Source organism: Ochotona curzoniae, unplaced genomic scaffold (assembly GCF_017591425.1).
Source record: "Ochotona curzoniae isolate NIBS_2020 unplaced genomic scaffold, NIBS_Ocur_1.0 contig_3819, whole genome shotgun sequence".
Classification (NCBI taxonomy): Eukaryota; Metazoa; Chordata; class Mammalia; order Lagomorpha; family Ochotonidae; genus Ochotona; species Ochotona curzoniae.
In genome coordinates, this window is record NW_024466004.1 from 48,332,949 (window position 1) to 48,352,415 (window position 19,467).

General features: G+C 48.9%; 1 protein-coding gene across 1 annotated transcript; it reads left to right on the top strand.

The window, feature by feature from the left end:
• Positions 1-530: 530 nt before the first annotated feature.
• POU3F2 (POU class 3 homeobox 2) lies at positions 531-2,497 on the top strand. Its single transcript, XM_040983100.1, has one exon. It carries the CDS (start codon positions 705-707, stop codon positions 2,031-2,033), a length of 1,329 nt encoding a protein of 442 aa, XP_040839034.1. The 5' UTR covers positions 531-704; the 3' UTR covers positions 2,034-2,497.
• The last annotated feature ends 16,970 nt before the right edge of the window (positions 2,498-19,467 follow it).

A 19,467-nucleotide genomic window follows, 5' to 3' on the forward strand; every position in this document is an offset into this window, starting at 1 on the left:
CCGTCCAAGTATTCCCAGAGGCTGCGGTCGATTCGGGCGCTGGGACCGCCCCCCAGTCCCGCTTCTCAGCTTGGGAGACAGATGGAGGGCGGGGCCCATGCTACGGGGGCGGGGGAGGCCTGGGGCGGCGAAGAGGGCGGAGGGAGGCTGAGAACCGAGCGGATCGGGATGGCGAGGCGAGCGGGGACCAGGAGGAGGGCCGAGAGGACTCTGCGCCCGGGGAGGAGGGGGCAGCCGTGCGCCAATCAGTGTGGCCGGCCTGGGAGGTTGCTAGCGGTATCCACGTAAATCAAAGGGCGCGGAGCCAATGGGAGGGGGCGGAGGGGGCGGGGCCCGGGCGCGTGCCGCTGCGAGCCGCGGCTGCCAAGAGAGCGGGAGAGAGCTGGAGAGCGCGGGGAGCGGGGGGAGCGCCGAGTCGGAGAGTGAACGCGAGCGAGGAGGGAGAGGAGGAGAAAGAGCGAGGGCGGGCGGGCGGGCGCGGGAGGCGGCGGCGATAGCAGGAGCAGCAACAGAAGGCGTCGGAGCGGGCGTCGGAGCTGCCCGCTGGGGGAGAGAGAGAGGGGGGAGAGAGAGGGAGAAGAGTGAGAGAGAGAGAGAAAGAGAGAGAGAAAGAGAGCGAGTGAGGAGAGGGAGCCCGAGGCGAAAAAGTAACTGTCAAATGCGCGGCTCCTTTAACCGGAGCGCTCAGTCCGGCTCCGAGAGTCATGGCGACCGCAGCGTCTAACCACTACAGCCTGCTCACCTCCAGCGCCTCCATCGTGCACGCCGAGCCGCCCGGCGGCATGCAGCAGGGCGCGGGGGGCTACCGCGAGGCGCAGAGCCTGGTGCAGGGCGACTACGGCGCGCTGCAGAGCAACGGGCACCCGCTCAGCCACGCTCACCAGTGGATCACCGCGCTGTCCCACGGAGGCGGCGGCGGCGGAGGCGGCGGCGGCGGGGGCGGGGGCGGCGGCGGGGGCGGCGGTGACGGCTCCCCTTGGTCCACCAGCCCCCTGGGCCAGCCGGACATCAAGCCCTCGGTGGTGGTGCAGCAGGGCGGCCGCGGAGACGAGCTGCACGGGCCGGGCGCCCTGCAGCAGCACCCGCAGCAGCAACAGCAGCAGCAACAGCAGCAGCAGCAACAGCAGCAGCAGCAGCAGCAGCAGCCACGGCCGCCGCACCTGGTGCACCACGCCGCCAACCACCACCCGGGGCCCGGGGCATGGCGGAGCGCGGCGGCCGCAGCTCACCTCCCGCCCTCCATGGGCGCGTCCAACGGCGGCTTGCTCTACTCCCAGCCCAGCTTCACGGTCAACGGCATGCTGGGCGCCGGCGGGCAGCCGGCCGGGCTGCACCACCACGGCCTGCGGGACGCGCACGACGAGCCGCACCACGCCGACCACCACCCTCACCCGCACTCTCACCCGCACCAGCAGCCGCCGCCGCCACCGCCCCCGCAGGGCCCGCCGGGCCACCCGGGTGCGCACCACGACCCGCACTCGGACGAGGACACGCCGACCTCGGACGACCTGGAGCAGTTCGCCAAGCAATTCAAGCAGCGGCGGATCAAACTGGGATTTACCCAAGCGGACGTGGGGCTGGCGCTGGGCACCCTGTACGGCAACGTGTTCTCGCAGACCACCATCTGCAGGTTTGAGGCCCTGCAGCTGAGCTTCAAGAACATGTGCAAGCTGAAGCCTTTGTTGAACAAGTGGTTGGAGGAGGCAGACTCGTCCTCGGGCAGTCCCACGAGCATAGACAAGATCGCAGCGCAGGGGCGCAAGCGGAAAAAGCGGACCTCCATCGAGGTGAGCGTCAAGGGGGCTCTGGAGAGCCATTTCCTCAAATGCCCCAAGCCCTCGGCCCAGGAGATCACCTCCCTCGCGGACAGCTTACAGCTGGAGAAGGAGGTGGTGAGAGTTTGGTTTTGTAACAGGAGACAGAAAGAGAAAAGGATGACCCCTCCCGGAGGGACTCTGCCGGGCGCCGAGGATGTGTTCGGGGGGAGTAGGGACACGCCACCACACCACGGGGTGCAGACGCCCGTCCAGTGAACTCGAGCTGGGGGAGGGGCAGAGCGCGGGGCTCCCCCCTCCCCTTTGGCCTGTGGCTCTAGCCCGGCCTCCCTTGTTCACCCTCTCTTAACTTCTGATTGTTCTTTTATTTTTAATTATTATTCCCCCCTCTTCCTCAAAGAGAAAAATAATAAGGCGAAATGGAAAGCAACTAAAACACTGGACTATCCTGTGAACGGTAGCAGGTGTAATGATGTCTTTTGACCTTCGCAGGCAATGGAGTGGAGTGTCTCTTAGAGAGAGTGAAGAGAGAGTGTGTGATAGAGTGAGCGAGCGTGGGCGAGAAAATGGGGTGGCAAGCACTGACATAAATACCTGGCAAATCTAGATCATTTACCAAAAAGGAAGAAAATCCAGCAAACCGTGATAAACATGAAATGCGGCTTTCCGTTGCTCTGAGTTGGCAAAGGCTGCTGTGTTTATTTTATGTGGATGCCCATCAGGAAAGAGGGAAAAATACACATGCTCCTTAAAACAGGCACTGTAGAACAACACAAATTTGCACTGCAAGAAAATTGAAGTTTACGTGAACAAATTCAGGAAAGGTATTTCTCCCTGCCGTTCATTCAGAGAGCTGCTGTTGGGGGTTTTGTTTTGCTTTGCTCCATTCAGCGCAAAGTTGAAGCCAGCTCCTGGCCGCTCTCCATTTCCAAGGTTCTGTTGCTGTCCCTTGTTCTTACTGTTTGTGAACTTGGGGTATCTTCAGCACCCCCCCCCGCCCTTATGTTTGTGTAACACATTATTTGTTCCTTTTACCAAAGCAAAAACGATTGGCTACAGGCAACACAAGCAATTATCTGCTTTCAGGAAATGTACACGGTTTGCCCGCTTTATTCAGGCAACAATCCACTTTGGAATATAAAAATAAGAATCGAGTATCGGTTTTTGTTACCAGCCACAAAGTAAACTTCATTGTCAGGCAGTGTTTCTGGGGGAGGTTATGGAAGGGAGAAAAAAGAAAAATCGATAGAGAGTGGCTGATTGCTTCATTTTATCAGACGGGGCCCGTTGTGAAAGAGCTCAGAGGAAATGTGGAGATTAAATATATTTCCAGAGTTGTCCAATAGAAAGAGAGTGGCACTTTGAAGAGAACTAGGGGAATATATATGTATCTTTAGATATCCCTGCCAAGTTCTCTGCTTTCAGTTGTAGTAACTTAATTATGAGCAATTATTTATGCTGACAGCAACAGTTAAACTTTGTTCCTCTAATAGTTTTTTTTTTTGTAACAAAAGAAATAACCCAGGAACTTAATGATGTATGCATACAAATATTCATATGCATACATAGACTATCTCCACTCGGGAGGCTGGTTTTGTCTTTACCAGCTCATCTGTTTTTTGATTAGAGCCCCACACCCTCTGCTCTGTACTTTATTACAGAAAATGCCAGTTGAACTGGAACAGAGCCTTTTCCTCCTTTCTTTCACCAAGGAAGCCAAATGAAGTGAAAAAGAAAATGCCGTTTTCAAACCTCCCTTTCTCTTCCCTTTGTTAATAGTTTTAAGTGCATTTTTGACCTTCCCTCGATGGGAAATGGTTAACTCCCAAAACAAAAAAGTCCACTGGGAAGTGTAGGTGAAAAAACTTGTAAGTGTATTGAATATAAATACCACTAAACTGTGATCCGTTAATATTAAAAATAATCAGCACAAAAAGGCGCTAAAAGGGAAAACATTTTTTATTAACCTTAAAAGTTTGGGGCTCCTCCCTCCCGCCTAGGTATTAATAAAATTTTATTTTACAAATTAAATTCTCACTACTGTAAAATTATTGTTCAGTACCAGGTTAGCATTGCACTCAGTAGTGAAGGTTTTAGGAACTATGCTTTATACAGTATTGTCTTTTCAAACACCTGTGATTGTTTTATTTCCAATGTTTTTGCAAGATAAATGGTGACTTAGAATGGGCATATTTATTTGCCTGTATTTCATTTCCCATCAGGAATGTCACAAGGAGATGGGCACTGAGCTGCTTTGGGGTGCTTTACCCAGCTTGTTCCTGAGTGTGGGGACTGGCCTGCCGTGAAGCAATCCATAGCAAGGCAAATAGCCAATGGTAAAGGGAGGAAATGAATTTTCAGATACTTATTACCAGTAGGTAAGGTCAGAGCCGAGTTGAGGGGATGTGTCCATAGCTCCTCTGTAACTCTCAAAGGTTTACTAAGATGAAAGTTACCACTGAACCTTACCACTATGTATATATGTTTAATATCTGTCTTTTGAAATGCAGAAATAGTTTAAATGTTTCTTTGTCTATTTTTCTTTTTTTTAATGCTACCCAGGGAAATATTTTCATATCATTTTTAAGTGGCCTGCCTCAATGTATATTTATTTCTTTTGAAGCAAAAAGGTTCTGGAAACTGTTTTTCTGTAGCTTTAAGTGAGTAGGTGAGCAAAAGCTATATGGGATGTAATTTTTTTTGTTCAGTCTTTAAAAATACTTTGTTTTGGTATATTTGGTTGTGCTTGTGGGGAAAATAAAAACGCAGAGATCCTTATATATTTATGTTAAAGTAATATTTTATTATCTACATAAAACAGAAATGCACAATACCTTCATAGTTTGTTCTAATTATTGAAATATCCTTATTTTATTTTTAAAGATAGTGCCAAGTTTTAAGGGGTGGGGGGAGACCCTAGACCTTATACTGACTGAGTTGTGTGTAAAACACTTCCCTTCCTTTATACTTCATAAAGTTTTGGAATAAATTTTATGCATATACTGCCAGGTTTTATGTTTATAACTTTCAGAGGCTTTTTTCTTCTTAATGGAGATCCCTCTTCTGATTCACCTCTCTTTGCCAAAACTATGCGTCTCAGATCTTTCAGTCACCATGCCTGTAGCATTAAATCAAAATAGTTCCTGGCTCTGACTTTGAACGTGTTTTCCTTTTCATGGCCCCAGTAAGAGACATTTGTTCCCCCTTCCACTGTATGCAGCCATCTCTGCAACTCCGAGCCAGGTTGGCTGAGCCTAGTCAACTATGCCGTATTGGAGAGAATCAGGGGAATTGGGTGAACTTTGATCAGTCCCTTCGTATTGTGGGACCTATAGAAAAGGAGTGCTTTTCATAAAGGAGCTTTTTCTTCTTAAGAGCTAACATATATCATTCACCAAAGAATAATTCTGACAATATGTTTTCTTTGTTTTTAACCAAATGATTAGAAATACCCGGGGTATTATTACTTGTGAAGCTTATACAAAAATATAGATTTTATCGTGATTTTTTTTTTTTTAACAAGCAAACAGGCTCTTAAACGAGAAAGGTGAACAAGTAGGAACCCATGGGAAAGACTCAAGTCATGGTGCTGCTTTCAGATTGTTCCACGGGATCTCAGGAACTTAACACTTGCCCAAAGCAGTTGGAAAGTGAATGAGAATTTCAAGCAGCCTTGGGATAGTTTACAGTTTGCTGATGTATTGAAATTCCCTCTTGGAACAGTGGTTTAAGTTCAAATGTCCATTTTGAAAGGTAATTCTGGGCTTATTACATCTGATCATCTTTTCTAACTCCTAGTCAATATTGCAAGGGTCCCAAACAGATTCAGCCAAATGATCTTATCAATAGTCTGAACAAGAAGTGACAGAAAGAAGAAGTGTTTTGTGACCACAGACCTGCTGATGAGTAAAATGCCTTAAGCTGGGTATGGATTTGAGTTCTGGGTCAATAGTGCTTCACTGGAGGCAGAAAACAGGCAGCCTCTGCCCTCTGCAGGGCATTTGCCTGGGCCTTCAGAAGGCAGTTTTGTTCTTAAGCACAGGGGCCACGGGATGGGAGCCTTCACATGTTACATGAACACACCATAGTTTTGATTCGTCCTTGCCATTCAAGATCCTTAAGCGACTAATTTTACACTCCTCTTTTGGGGGGGTTGGATATATTACACACTAACATGGAAAACTCCATCACTAACACTGTGAGAAATTGCCACAACTAGATGTTGGCAAGCCACAATGACAAACCCTTTTTCTCTTCTGGAGACCACAATGCAAAATACCATTGTCCTCATAGAGTTCTTTTGTTTTCTCAGAATATGTTGCTTCTGGAATTTACGATGCAACATGGGGAGAACCCATCAGGTGGTAGTTGTGTGAAGGTCAGATGGAGGGAATGGCCACAACTGATGTGATGCTTTTGAATTTCTAAACATCCTCGGTTCCCACGAAGTAACCTTTGTATTACAGAAGGCATCAACAAAAACACTCTCCGCTTCTTTTCCTTCCTTTTCCTACTAGTGGAGGTCACACAGTGATTGACAACATTTTCTGGCACCATGGTTTGGTAAAGGCATTTATCTTTCCATCTTGTTGTTTCTCCAAAGTCAACTAATGAAGAGAATGCACCAGCAACAACGAGGAGGAAGAGTGGCATTTGGGTGCCTTGGTACCTGTAGGTCTCTGTGCTACAATCATTTGCATTTAATTTTTCTTAATATAGAAGAAGGTTGGACACTGCTGGGGAATGGTGTAAAATGATCTTTTTATCATCTTTGTTGACTTTTAAAATCAGTCCATAGAACTTAGATCTATGTTCTACTGAATTTCTACTGAGTTGAAAATGAGGTTTAAAAAAAAAAAGAAAAAAAAAACCAGCTTGGGCAGAAAGAGAAGGAAGGATGGTGAATTGAGAGTAGAAGGTAAAAGTTTTTCCTGGCTCTACTGGCATATTTCAGCAAGTGAGGCCAAGGATGGTGCTTATTTAAAAATCAAAGACAAGTATGCATTTTGAAAATTACTATGAATTGTGACAGTTTGGTTAAGTGTAACGTATAGCTAAGTTTTATATAAACATTGTCTAGTTAAGAGTTTATATTTTCAATGACCAGGGGGGATAGCAAGAACCAGGGCTTCAGATGCCTGTTCCCACCACTTCATTCAAGATGGGAAACAATGCAAAACTAGCACGATCATGAACTTCACCCACCCTCAGTGACAGAATGTGGGACCACATTTTGTCAACTTCTCCTTCACTAGTGATCTAGAGGTGGATGCCAGAGTGCCAGAGAATGGGTTTGTGTTGCTTTCTCTTGAATTATTTTTAAAGGCTTTGCTCGGTTGTGGAGATAAAGAAACAGCCGGAGTACTTTCCTATTGCCCAGTCCTTTGGAAAGAAGCTAGGAAATTTGTTTCTCCATTGTATAATTCTTTTTAAAAAAAGTTAATGAACTTTGTAGGAGCTTTTCTTGACCTTAACAATGACACCTCCACTTGGGTGAGCTCCTAGGGGGCTCAGAAACAGCGTCAAAATCCCGCAGCACAATCCTGGCCTCTCTTATTGTTCCCAGAATTCTGGTGGTTGAAAATGTTCACATGTGTATCCCTTTTTAATATAAAAATATCTGCAATGTCACTTAGTGCACCAGTAAAAAGAGTATCTGCATCTGAAAGTTGATTCCTTCCACATCTTTCTGAGTTTTTACCGTTCTTTGTCTAGGACTTGGGAGTGGGGGCACCTCCATCTGCACTTGTGCCTGGAGAGCCCTGGGCTTCCCAGTACCGCTCAGTTGGCGGCAACTGGCTCTGTGCTCTCAGAATGGCCAACTGTCAGAAAACACAAGAGAACAAATGCCCCAGCAAAAACGGAGTTGCCACCGGGTTTAGAGGGACAGGGAGCAGAGGAGACCAGGGTTGCAGAGGGATTTTGATTGTATACCATTAACTCCCTGAACTGAACGCAACAATGCCAACAGCAGTCCTCGCAGTGGAGTGAATTTGAATCTGAATCCTTTTAAATTTACCTTTCCTCCCACCGAGGTTTCCTCTGGGCTTCTAGTTATTTTTTTTAAAAAGAAGGGGGCACAGAGTTTGGCAGCAGAGCAGAGGAGAGGGGGTGTGAAGAAAAGTTTCTGGTAGGTTTGCAACACAAAATAACCATTGTACATCACTGAGCTTTAAGGTCCAGGCATATCCGTGCGAGCCTGTTGGGAGCATTTCCCGCTTCCTCCTCCTCCTCAAGGAAATCTCATTCTGTCAGAGTATTTTACGTGTCCTCTTACGTTCCACAGCGCATGATTCTGGAGAGAAATACTGGACATTAGCAACTTTCCGTTGATGTTTTCCGCCTTACAAGTTAGTCAGAGCCCAGCCAAGGCTGGCGATTGTGCTGCTGGCCGGCTCCCGCTGAGTGCTCAGAGGAACCCTGGCAGGCCGAGCCCCACAAACCTAGGGGAGCCTCCAGCCTCCCCAGACCTCAAGCCGCCCCAGCTGGCCGCTGACCAGCAGGTGCAGACAGCCCTGCTCCCTGCGCAGGAAGGGGCACAGACTGACAGGAGGCAAGCACTGGTCGGTACTTGCCGCCCCATCCCCCCCTCCTGGAGTGCTTGGCTTGCTCGCCACTCCGGGGGCCCTTGAGTGTTTGCTTGCCTGGGACTCAGGATTCTCTGCTGCTGGGATGGCTCCACACCTAGGACGGACGTCCCGGGCTACTCCAGCTTTGTCCCTTCCAAAGGAGGGGTGTGTGTGTGTGTGTGTGTGTGTGTGTGTGTGTAAGAGAGAGAGGAGGGAGCTGGAAGACCGAAGGGAAGTGGAGGCTGGAGAGGGTCTGGATTGCTGACTCCTTGGGATGTGCTCCTTGTTGGGACCCAAGCGCCAGGGTGGCAGGGCCTCTCCAGCCGCGCGCCACAGGGGCGGCGGTGGGGCTGAGGGTCTAGGCGCAGAGTTGCGGGCTCAGGGAAAAGTGAGATCTCCCAGCTTTCGGTCTGCCCAGTTTTTCCTCTCAACTTGGCAAAGTCGGACCCAGGCCGCTGGGAAATCGAGTCCCAAGAGAAGAGGGCAGAGAAGGCAAACGCAGAAAATCTGGGGAGGGCAAGGGATGCTGCCTGGTGCCAGAGGGCAGTTGGGTCATTTTCTGGGATGGGGAGGAGGCGCGGGTCGGAGGGGAGAAGGCCGGGAGCCAGCTGCCAAGTTCTGAAGTTCCTTCTCTTCAGCTCCCATCCGCCAAACTTCTGGCACTATCCTGCCTCAGCTACCTGACTCCAGGAGAAAAGCACCTGCTTCCCAAGCTCCAATCCTGGACAGAAAAAGAACCTACAGAAACCGGTCACTCCCTGCTGGGTCCGAAGTCAGTTCCTGGAGCAAGGGCAAAGCACTCTTGGTTGGTCCTGTGGGTACTCCGTGACCCCTCCTGCCCGGAGCGGTGGACCTGGGGCGGCGAGAGGCCGAGCCCGCGAACGGGAGGCCCTGCGCCCCTCTCCACGCGCTTGGCCTTCGCTGGGCCCCGGGGGACACTCCCAACTGAAACCTGCAAGGCCGCCGGGGCAAAAAACCCCGCAGCTCGTAAGCGTCTCTTGGAAGGAAGGGCGCTGTGAGTTCTGAGATGACCTTTTCTTTCTTGGAAGGGGTGAGGACGGGTTTTTTGGGGGGTGGGGCAAGTGGGGACACTGGGGTCTTGAGATCTGGGGTGGCACAGCAGGCCCATTAGCAGGGGGTCGCTGGCTGGGGAGAGGCTCCAGGCGACCAGGGGGACAGAAGCAGGGGACTCCCGCGGGGCGCGCGGCTCGGAGCCGGCGGCTGCTGCCCGGCCTCGGCCCGGCTCTCCGGGGCCTCCCGCCCGCTCCCGCCGCGCCCGCCCGCGGCCACTCACGGGGCCCAGCCGCCAAGCCGGGCGGGGTCGCGCGCAAACAAGGATGCTTCTATTTACTCGCCTCTGCTGTGGATTTCTAAGACATTCAGCAGGCACAATCATTAAACTAATTTGTATTTGATTGTTTGGGCGGACGGAGGGTAGTTTTATTGCACTAAGCATTCAAGCAGGCACGCATCGCTGATTACCAGTATACATTAAATAAAGTTGTTTGTACACATTGTCTTACCACATATAGGCAGAGGCTTATTATTCTAATTACTCTAATTAGTGCATTGAAATGTTTTCTACTTGATTTGAGGAGACAGTGATTAGTTCTATTACTTCTTTTAACTCGTATTTTATGGAAAACTGTTGGTGCATGTTCAAATTACTTTATTTGCCCCCCGGAATATACCGCTGACCCAAACGCAGTGAACTGCGCGGCCCTCTTGGGGCCCCAACTTTGATGTGGGCCTCGGCTTGGAAGAGGCGTCTGCAGTGTATTATTTCCTTGGCTGAGCCTGGCCCGCCACCCCGGCCGGGTCCGGCGCCCCAGCTGCGCGGCCCGCTCCGGCTAGTCGGAACCTGCGCGGACCCGACACTCGCCTGGACCGCGGCGCCGCCCCGCCAGTTCCCGCGCGCGGTTACTTTTTAAGAAGACTCCTTTAAGCATATTTCCCGTGAATCTGTTTCTCGAGCTTTAATGTTACTATTAATTGATAAGATCAGCTCATCAAACATACTATTTCGATAGGGAATTGTAATTAAAACCTTAATCCTGTTTGAGACTTTTTTCCCTTTAAATTCCTTTTTTTTATGGAAGGGGTACAAAGTTCACTATAAAAAGTATTATAACCGGGAGATTAATTCGTTATCTAAATAACGATTTTTGCTATTGATCCCACGTACTTTTCGCCACCTTTTGTGTTGGGACCAGGAGGCCCTTAAAAAGGAGAATACGACAAAGCGGAAGACCTGGACAGGGATCCCCAACCCCCCCCCCCCAGGCTACGAACGACTCGGGAATGAGAGGGGTCCTAGGTGCTCCCCCAAGCCCGCTACCCGGCCCCCTCTCCGGGGAAGCTTCGCAGGAGGGTCCCGGCCGGGCCACCGGGGCAGCGCATCGCCGGGCGGCGCGCCTCCGAGCCGGGCCTCGGCGGGTCGGCCTCTCCCGGGTCACAGGGAGCTCAGCTCAGTCTCTAGGTAAATATTCGACCGGGTCTGCCTTTACTTTTAATATTTAAACTCGGATTACTCTGTCTCTGGATGCGCGTTCCTAACCTTTGCCAGTGGCTGCGTTGTAATAAATCCTGGCGGGGGCCGGGGCGCTCGGGGTCCCCCGGGCGCGCCCCCCGTCTCCCGCCGCCGCCCACGCCCCCCGTCCCGCCCCACCCCGAGGGTCTCTACCCCTCCTGCCCCACAGCCGCGCGCGTGGGGAACCCGGCGCCTCCGGCGGGAGCGGCTGGGCGTGGGGTGGCCGCCCTTGATCCCGGCCAGGGAGTCCTCGCGGGGGAGCGTGCAGGTGCAGCAGGACAACTCCGCGGTGCCCGGGAGGAGAAAGAGCCGGGCTTCCTGGAGGAGGCAGCAGCCTGGGGGCTGGGAAGGCGGTGGAGCCTGGGGAGGGCCGAGTGGCTGCGGTGTGCGCAAAGGGGGCGGGAGAGGGAGAGCACCCTGTCCCCATCTCTCTGCTCTCAGGCCCGCATTTCTAAAAGGTCGTGGCCCGGGTTTCAGGAGAAGCCCGAGAGGACCGTTGGTGCACACGGGTCAGTTCAGGACTAGCAGGATTTTTCTGCTTTTCTGAGCGCTCTCTGGCACCCCCTCCCCCAAACTCACACCTTCCTTCTTGGCCTCCAACAAAGTCTCCCTCTCCCACCCACCGCCCCGTGCACAGACTTGTTACGTAACAAAGTCTCCACCGGGCGAGTTGGACCGGAGAATAAAGGACACCCTAGCTCCACCCCCTCCTCCCTCCTCGGGGCTCTCTTCCCCGGTGCCTTTGGTCGGCAGGACTTTGGTCCACGCACCCCAGCAGGCCTCGGCCGAGTAGAACGTGGGCGCCCCACAGTGGCACTGGCTGGGAACTACTCTTGATCCTACAACCTGATCCGTTCAAATGTTGTGTTTGGGATCGTTCCTTCTCCTCACTCTTCCAGGTGTTCCCTCAATCCCTTTCTACGCAAACACTTATGAAGCTGGTTATGTGCCTATAATCCATACAGAGGCTTCTGAGCATCCATCCTGAGTTCTTCCTGGATATGGATTTGGAAAGTTTCCCCAGAGCAGAAATGCATTCACTCAGAATAGTTTCCCGGGAGATGTAAGCAGGACCCATCATTTCCCAGACCCTTGGGTTGGAACTGTAGTGGGCAGGTGTGCAGCCTCTTGGAGAAGCCCCAGCTTTTCTCAGAGATTAAATATTGGTAGGCTAGAAGATGTGAGGAAAAGCAGAAAAGAACGTTCCATCATTTTCCACCACAGGTTCTATTAGCTTCAAGTTTTCTTAGAGACTTCTTTAGTTTTAGTGTTCAAAAGTCAATGAAGTTCCAAGTGAACCTCTTGGACGTGGACCCATGCTAAGAAGAATTTTTGCCCCCCCCCCACACTACCACCCAGCTCTTACCCCTGGGGTCACTGTGGTCTGTGAAGATGACCCTTTGGCGTTCAGAAGAACGCAGGGAGTTGGTCTTCTCCCACACGGTGGACCGATTTTCCAGCACAGGTCTCTTCCTTCTGCCTTTATCCCAAGTTATCTGAGAAGAGGGGGAAGAAAGAGCAACAGGGGCTATAAGCAGTGTGTGACACGGGCAGGCAATGGGTTTGCAGGTGGAACAGGTGCGCTTGTATGTGACACGGGCGGGCAATGGGTTTGCAGGTGGAACAGGTGCGTTTCTGTATCACCTCTGCAGTGACCAGCTAGCAACCAGGGCACAGGTGGCTGACATCTGCCAGGCTCAGCCTCTGCAGGTGAGGAACATGATGACACAGCTTTTCAACCATCCCGACGGGATCGAAGCAAGGGTTAAGTGAAATGGTGAGCATGAGAGTATAGAAAGTGCAGGTCCAACATAGAGGACTGCTATTGCCAACTGCCACGCCGCTCCAGCAAATGATGCTCTGTACAGCCTTGGGACTACCTACCTGGGGCTTGAGAGACTCAGGGGTTGCTGTCGCACTTGCATTATCCAAGCAAGCACTGACCATTCTGACGAGCTTGAAATCGAACCTGCCATTCCCAGACTTTTTTTTTTTTTCTTATTTAGGGTGCTGAGGTCCTGGCTTGTAGCTCAACCAGCTATTCGGGCAACTAAGCACCACAGACAGGCTTTGAAACATATTAAGCTCTGGTGTGTAGCCAGGGCTGATCCCTCTTGCAAGCCACTTCAAGTCTTCAGCACCTCCCAGCCTTTTGACTTTTACCACATCCCTCTCAGTGTGGTTTATAGCAGCCCGTGTTAGTCTAGTAGAGAGCGCTGAGGTCGTGCACTTAGGACCAGGCCCCGTGTGCGAAGTTGCAGCAGCAGGAGGTGCAGCTGCAGCACTAACCATCTGCGCAGCTTATGGGGAACCACACTAGGGAGCCCTGGAGGGCTTGCAAATAAAGACGCCTTGGTCCCCGCCTGCGACACCCGCGCCCCTGCGCTGCTTCAGGCTCCCCGGTGGTGTGCAGGTGTGTGTGTGTGTGAAGGGAGGTGGGAGTCGAGGAGGGCTGTCCCCTTTCCCTGCGCTTGGAGTGCCCCACCGGCAGGAAGTTCTCCCGCGTTTCGCTGCCCGAGCACACAGGCATTCTCCGGTGCGTGTCCAGCTTTCCAGGCAGTGTCTGCGGTAGTCCAGGTGTGAGCCACGGAGGAAGAGGTGTGGCTTGATCCCAGGCCGCTCCAGGGCTGGGGCCCCTCCTTGCCTCTACTCTGGAATGGCACACAACTCGCGGGTGCCGGGCTGTGCTGGGTTCCCCCTAATCAAGTACAGGCTCTATCTCCCCAAGCAGCTCTTGTGGCAAGGTCACAGCCGCCTCGGGTTGGAGCCGCCACAGCCGTTGGAACCTAGGGTTCTCCCTCATGGGGAACCCCAGCAAAGCGCACAGAAGATCTGGACGTGGCCAGCAGGGAGGTGACTCCGAGGTTTCCCATGGCATGGGGTGGCGAGGGGCGGCTGTGGCTCTCTTGGGTCCGACAGTCAACATCCTTGCAGGATTGAGCGGGTGAGGAGAAGCCGACAGTCGCATGTAGGCACAACATAAACTTAGCACCAGCAGCACTTTCACTGTGTTAGGGCAAGGCCAAACCGCTCGTCCCCAGGATCTTCCCATGGAGCACACAGAGTCGCCAAACCAAGATGTGTGGACACTACCCTGAATGGAGGCGTGATGATGCAGGTACGGAAACACAGGCCGCATCTCTCGAAGGGACTGGCCTAAAGTCCATGGAGTGAGGTTCTTAGCCGGAGTAAGCAAAGCTAAGAGAGAAAAGCCACTTGGCAATCTTAAAATTGAAAGGAGGAAAGATTGCATTGGTAGAGAAAAGTGAGGTAGGAGGCAATTGGCACAATAGTGGACAGGGACGCAGCAATAGGTAAGGAGCTGAGCAGAAGGGTCCCCTGGGCGAGAGAGCAGGAGCCTTCCCCAACCCCCGGCTGAAGAAGGCCCCTAAGGAAGGGAGGCTGTTGGGGTGTGGGGAGGTAGTTTTCCTTTGAGCTAATGGGCCATTAGGAGCTACTGTGGAGGGAAGAGCCTACCAGGAAAAAAAAAAAAAGCTCTCTGAAGAGGAAAGCAGTCAGCACAGTGCAGCGACAGGCTGACCTGTGGAAGGATGAAAGAGGGGCGCTCACCAGAAAAGAGGCTGTCAGCACGGACATGACTCCCAAGTGGCTGGGCAGGGAAATGTGAACAACACAGGCAAGTGACAGACCCTGGAGGCCACCAGGGCTAAGCTGGAGAGGAACATTGGAGCCGTGATGATATTTTGGGGTTCAAATGAACAATAGGGAAGAAAATAAAGAGAACTGTAGAGAAATTGGGTTCACACGTTTTAGATGTGCCACTTTCATCTCTCTCTCTCTCTCTCTCTCTCTCACACACACACACACACACTCTTCAGTCCAACAGGTCTTCTAGCACCATGTATCTATTGACTTACACCTCTAGGACTGACCCAGGTGAAACAATTTCAATTCAGGAAACTTTTGTTAAGGACCTATGGCAGGCCGGGCTCTGTCCTGAGTGGGCTGTGATGGAGAGAAGGTGAAGGAGAGGGGACAGTCTGGGTCCGTAGCCGGCACTATCCTTGCTGTGGAAAGCCTGCACAGAGGGACCACAGCCAGGCTTTCTCTAACTTCCCAAGAGACCTACTGGAGTCACATCATTTCTTTTCTTCATGCATCTTCTGCCACATTTTCATCCCAGTCAGTCGTTTCCAAGACACTTTGCGAAAGGAGTCTATTGTAAAGACTCTTAGACACACGCTGAGTTCGCTCTGTTTAACATGTCCTGACAGCTAAAAGCGTGAGGGGTTAGGTTTGGGAAGGGGTATGCTTGCTGATATTTAATACTGCTTTCCAATAGAAACACCAAAGCACTCCCTGAGATGTTCCAGCTTTTTTTTTTAAAAGATTTAATTATTTTTATTGCAAAGTCAGATATACAGAGAGGAGGAGAGACAGAAAGAAATCTCTTCCATCCGATGATTCACTCTGCAAGTGGCCACAACAGCTGGTGCTGCACCAATCCAAAGCCATGAGCCCAGATCCTCTTTCCAGGTCTCCCATGCAGGTGCAGGGTCCTAAGGCTTTGGGTTGTGGTCAACTGTTTTCCCAGGCCACAAGCAGACAGCTGGACGGGAAGTGGAGCTGCCAGAATGAGAACTGGTGCCCATATGGAATCCCACAGCATTTAAGGCAAGAACTTTAGCCGCTAGGCCACAGCTCTGGGCCCCGATTTTCCAGCTTTTAATAGATAAGAATGAATTACTAGATTAATATGAGTCAGGAAAAAAAGAAGGCAGCTTAAATGAGACCAACAGACTATAAGCATATTAGTGTTCCCGTGAATGCAGAGTAAATGAGACTGCCTACTTTAAAATGCAGACTTTGAAAGAAAAATGAAAATGTTTCCTACAAGAGCAGGAATAAGACAAGGATACCTGCTTTTACTACTTCCATTTAATCTAGGACTAAAAGTCCTTGCCAGAGCAACTGGGCGGAAAAAACAATAGAAGCACTCAAATTTGAAAATGAGAAGTTAAATTGTCTCTGTTTACAGATGTTGTAGTCTTAAATTGAGAAAACCCTAAGGATTCCACAAAAAAAAACCTGTTAGAATTAAAAAATGAATTTAGAAAAGTTACAGGAAATAAAATCAACATCTGTCGCATTTTTATTGACTAGCAACAAACTAAAAAAAAAATCAAGAAAAAATAGCATCCAAAAATAAAGAAAAAAAAAATAAAATAATTTATTCATGATATAAATTATTTCTACAGTAAAAACTACAAAATATCAATGAAGGAAATTGAGGACATAAATAAATGAAAAGATACTTCATGTTCCTGAACTGAAAGAAATGGTATTGTTAAAATACTTAGGTACCCTAAAACCACCTGCAGATTCAATGTAATTCCTATCAAAATTCCAATGAAATTTTTCATGGCATAGTTTTTAAAATCCCAGAATTCACATGGAACACAAAAGAACTCTGAATGACCAAAACATTCTTTACCAAAAAGACCAAAACTAAGACATCTCACTACCTGAGCCCCAAATATATCACAGACCTATTCAAAACAGAGGAGTACAATCAAAAGCAAATAAAGAAGACAACAACGAGGTTACAGATCATGGAAAAGAATAGAAAGCCAAGAAATAAACTCATTCACTAGTCGATGGATTTCAATGAAGTAGGGAAACAAACAATATCTGAAATGGTGTTACAAAAACTGAATCTCCACATGCAAAAGAACGAAGCTGGGTCCTCATCTCACACTCTATACAAAATCAAGTGAAACTGTTTTAAACATTTGCATGTAACGCCTGAAACTGCAGACTTATGATTGAAGACACCAGAAAATTCTCTTGACTTTGGTCTGAACCACAGTTTCAAGCACAGGTAATAAAAAGCAATAGTAGACATATGGGATTGCCCAAATTAGGAAAGTTCCCTAGAAAGAAACAATTCTCAGAGTGAACAAAAGGGGAAGTATGGCAACTGTGTAATAGAGGCTATCCTATCCAGATGTGAAAATACAATACAATATGCATCTCTACTTACAAATCAAAAATGGACTCCTAATGAAACTGTTCAATATATCTTGAACAATAGGATGCTGGACTCCATGCCGTGGTCTATACCTATAATGTCAGGATACACTTAAATAGCAGAATGGTGGACTTATGACTCTTTATGTAGGATTATACTACTGTAATAATATGGGGAAATTAATGGGGGTGGAGCTTTGGAAAGGAGGAGGGTAAGTCCCAGAACCTATGGAACTCTATCATAAAATAATAAAACAAATAAATTTAGTGTTAAAAAAGAGTGTGTAAAAGAGGGTAGAGTAAGAGAAAACAGGAAAGGACTTCAAAAAGTATACATAGTATGCATAGTTTGTGTAGCTTTAAAATTTTTTATACCAAAATTAAACTTTAGTACTTTTTCCATGATCCTTTTTTAAAGATTTATTTATTTATTGGAAAGTCAGATATACAGAGATGAGGAGAGACAGAGAGGAAGATCTTCTGTCCGATGATTCACTCCCCAAGTGAGCGCAACGGCCGATGCTATGCTGATCTGAAGCCAGGATCCAGGAACTTCTTCCGGCTCTCCCACACGGGAACAGGGTCCCAAGGCTTTGGGCTGTCCTTGACTGCTTTCCCAGGCCACAAGCAGGGAGCTGGATGGGAAGTGGAGCTGCTGCCGGGATTAGAACCGGCGTCCATATGGGATCCGGCACACTCAAGGTGAGGACTTTAGCAGCTAGGCCACGCCTCTGGGCCCTTCCATGATCTTTTTGAAGTACTCTCATATTTGCAAAAAAATCCATATATATGATAAGGGATTAACATCCAAAAAGTGTAAGAAGCACAATGAAATTAATAGCAAGAAAAAAGAAGTCCAGTTAAAAAATAGGAGAAGGACCTAAGCAGATATTTCTGAAAAAGAATAGATGCCAACAGCAGATAGCTAAAGAAAAAGTGTTAACCATCATTAGTCATTCGGGGAATGTTGTCTCATCTACCAATACGATTTGGGTATTTATGCAGAGAAAATGAAATCAGAAGGTCAAAAAAAAAAAAAAGGTTCATTGCGTGTGTTTGTTTTAGCATTGTCCACCACAGCCAACATATATACTCCATGTCAATCAACAAATAATTGGATCAAAAATATGTGGTACACATGATGAAATACAATGCAGTCTTTAAAAAGAAGATCTAGTCATTTGTGCCGACATGGATGAACCCAGAGACATACATGCTGAATGAAATATCCAGACCCCACAAGACAAATAGCACATGATCTCAGTTACATGCAGAACCCACAGAGAGTAAATGGTGGCTTCTAGGGCCGGGAGCAGCTCATCGGACTGGGAAGTGATGGGGAAAGGGTACCAAACTTCAGCAAGGCAAGATGGATACTTAGGCAGAGAACTTCCCTCTGCTGGTGACCTCAAATGCTTTTATTTTTAACCTCAAATATTTACAACAACAGAAGTTCAGCCGTGCCAAAGTCAGTAGCAAGGAACTCCCTACAGATCTCTCTCGTAGGTGGTCAGGACTCCAGTGTTTGCTCCCTTTCCAGGTATATCAACAGGAGGCTGGATTGAGAACCAAAGACCTGGGACTCAAGCTAAAACTCCAACACACACACACACACACACTAAATTTGTTAAATGAACTCAAAGCATTTTCACATGTGCTAATGTCCATGCCATACAGTCACCAAAAGCCAACAGAGTTCACATTATTTATTCCTAATCTTAAAGATATACTATGATTTGAGCTGTAAATGTGTAGATTTTTTTCCTATCACAATGGTTTTTGCTATCATACCAGAAACCCCACATTGAAGAGTTCCAGCTGAGGTGGTCTTTTTTTTTTTTTAAATAATCAATGAGGGGCCAGCACCATGGTGTAGTAGGCTGGGCTTCTGCCTTTAACACAAGCATCCCATATGGGAGCTATAGTCCCAGCTGCTCCATTTCTGACCCCACTCTCTGCTTAGGGTCTGGGTAAGCAGTGGAGGATGGCCCAAGTCTTTCAACCCCTACACCCACATAGAACACCTGGAAGAAGCTCCTGGGTCCGGGTTTCAGATGAGCTCGGCTCCAGCCATTGTGGCCATTTGGAAAGTGAACCAGAAGGAGGAAGATCTCTCTGTCCCTGTCTCTCCTTCTCTATAATTCTCCTTTTCAAATATACATAAATAAAATAAACCATCTTTAAAAAGTAATCATTGTGTGTGTGGGCAGGAGGAGGAGCACATGCTAATGCTTGGATCAGTCAGTCAGTTCACTGTTGAACTCTGAACTAAGGCATCAGTATTCACCACAGCACATGTCCCAAGGATGTGAGGGGCATGTTTTCTCAGAGAAAACCAGAGTGGTTCAAGGAGACTTTAAAGGTGGCTAATTAGGGCATAAAACAGGAAGACAGTAATAACAGTTATAATTACTGTACTTCCATTTTGGTAATGCTTATCATTTAAACATCTCTAGGCTAAGATTTAAAAGTAAGGGAATTTGGAAAATTCTTTTCTGTCTTGACCTAGCAACTTAAGATCGGTGGCACCAATATGTAAGTGAGTTACAAAGCTACAATTCAATATTTTTACTGTAGAGGTAATAGACCTTTCTAGGAAGCT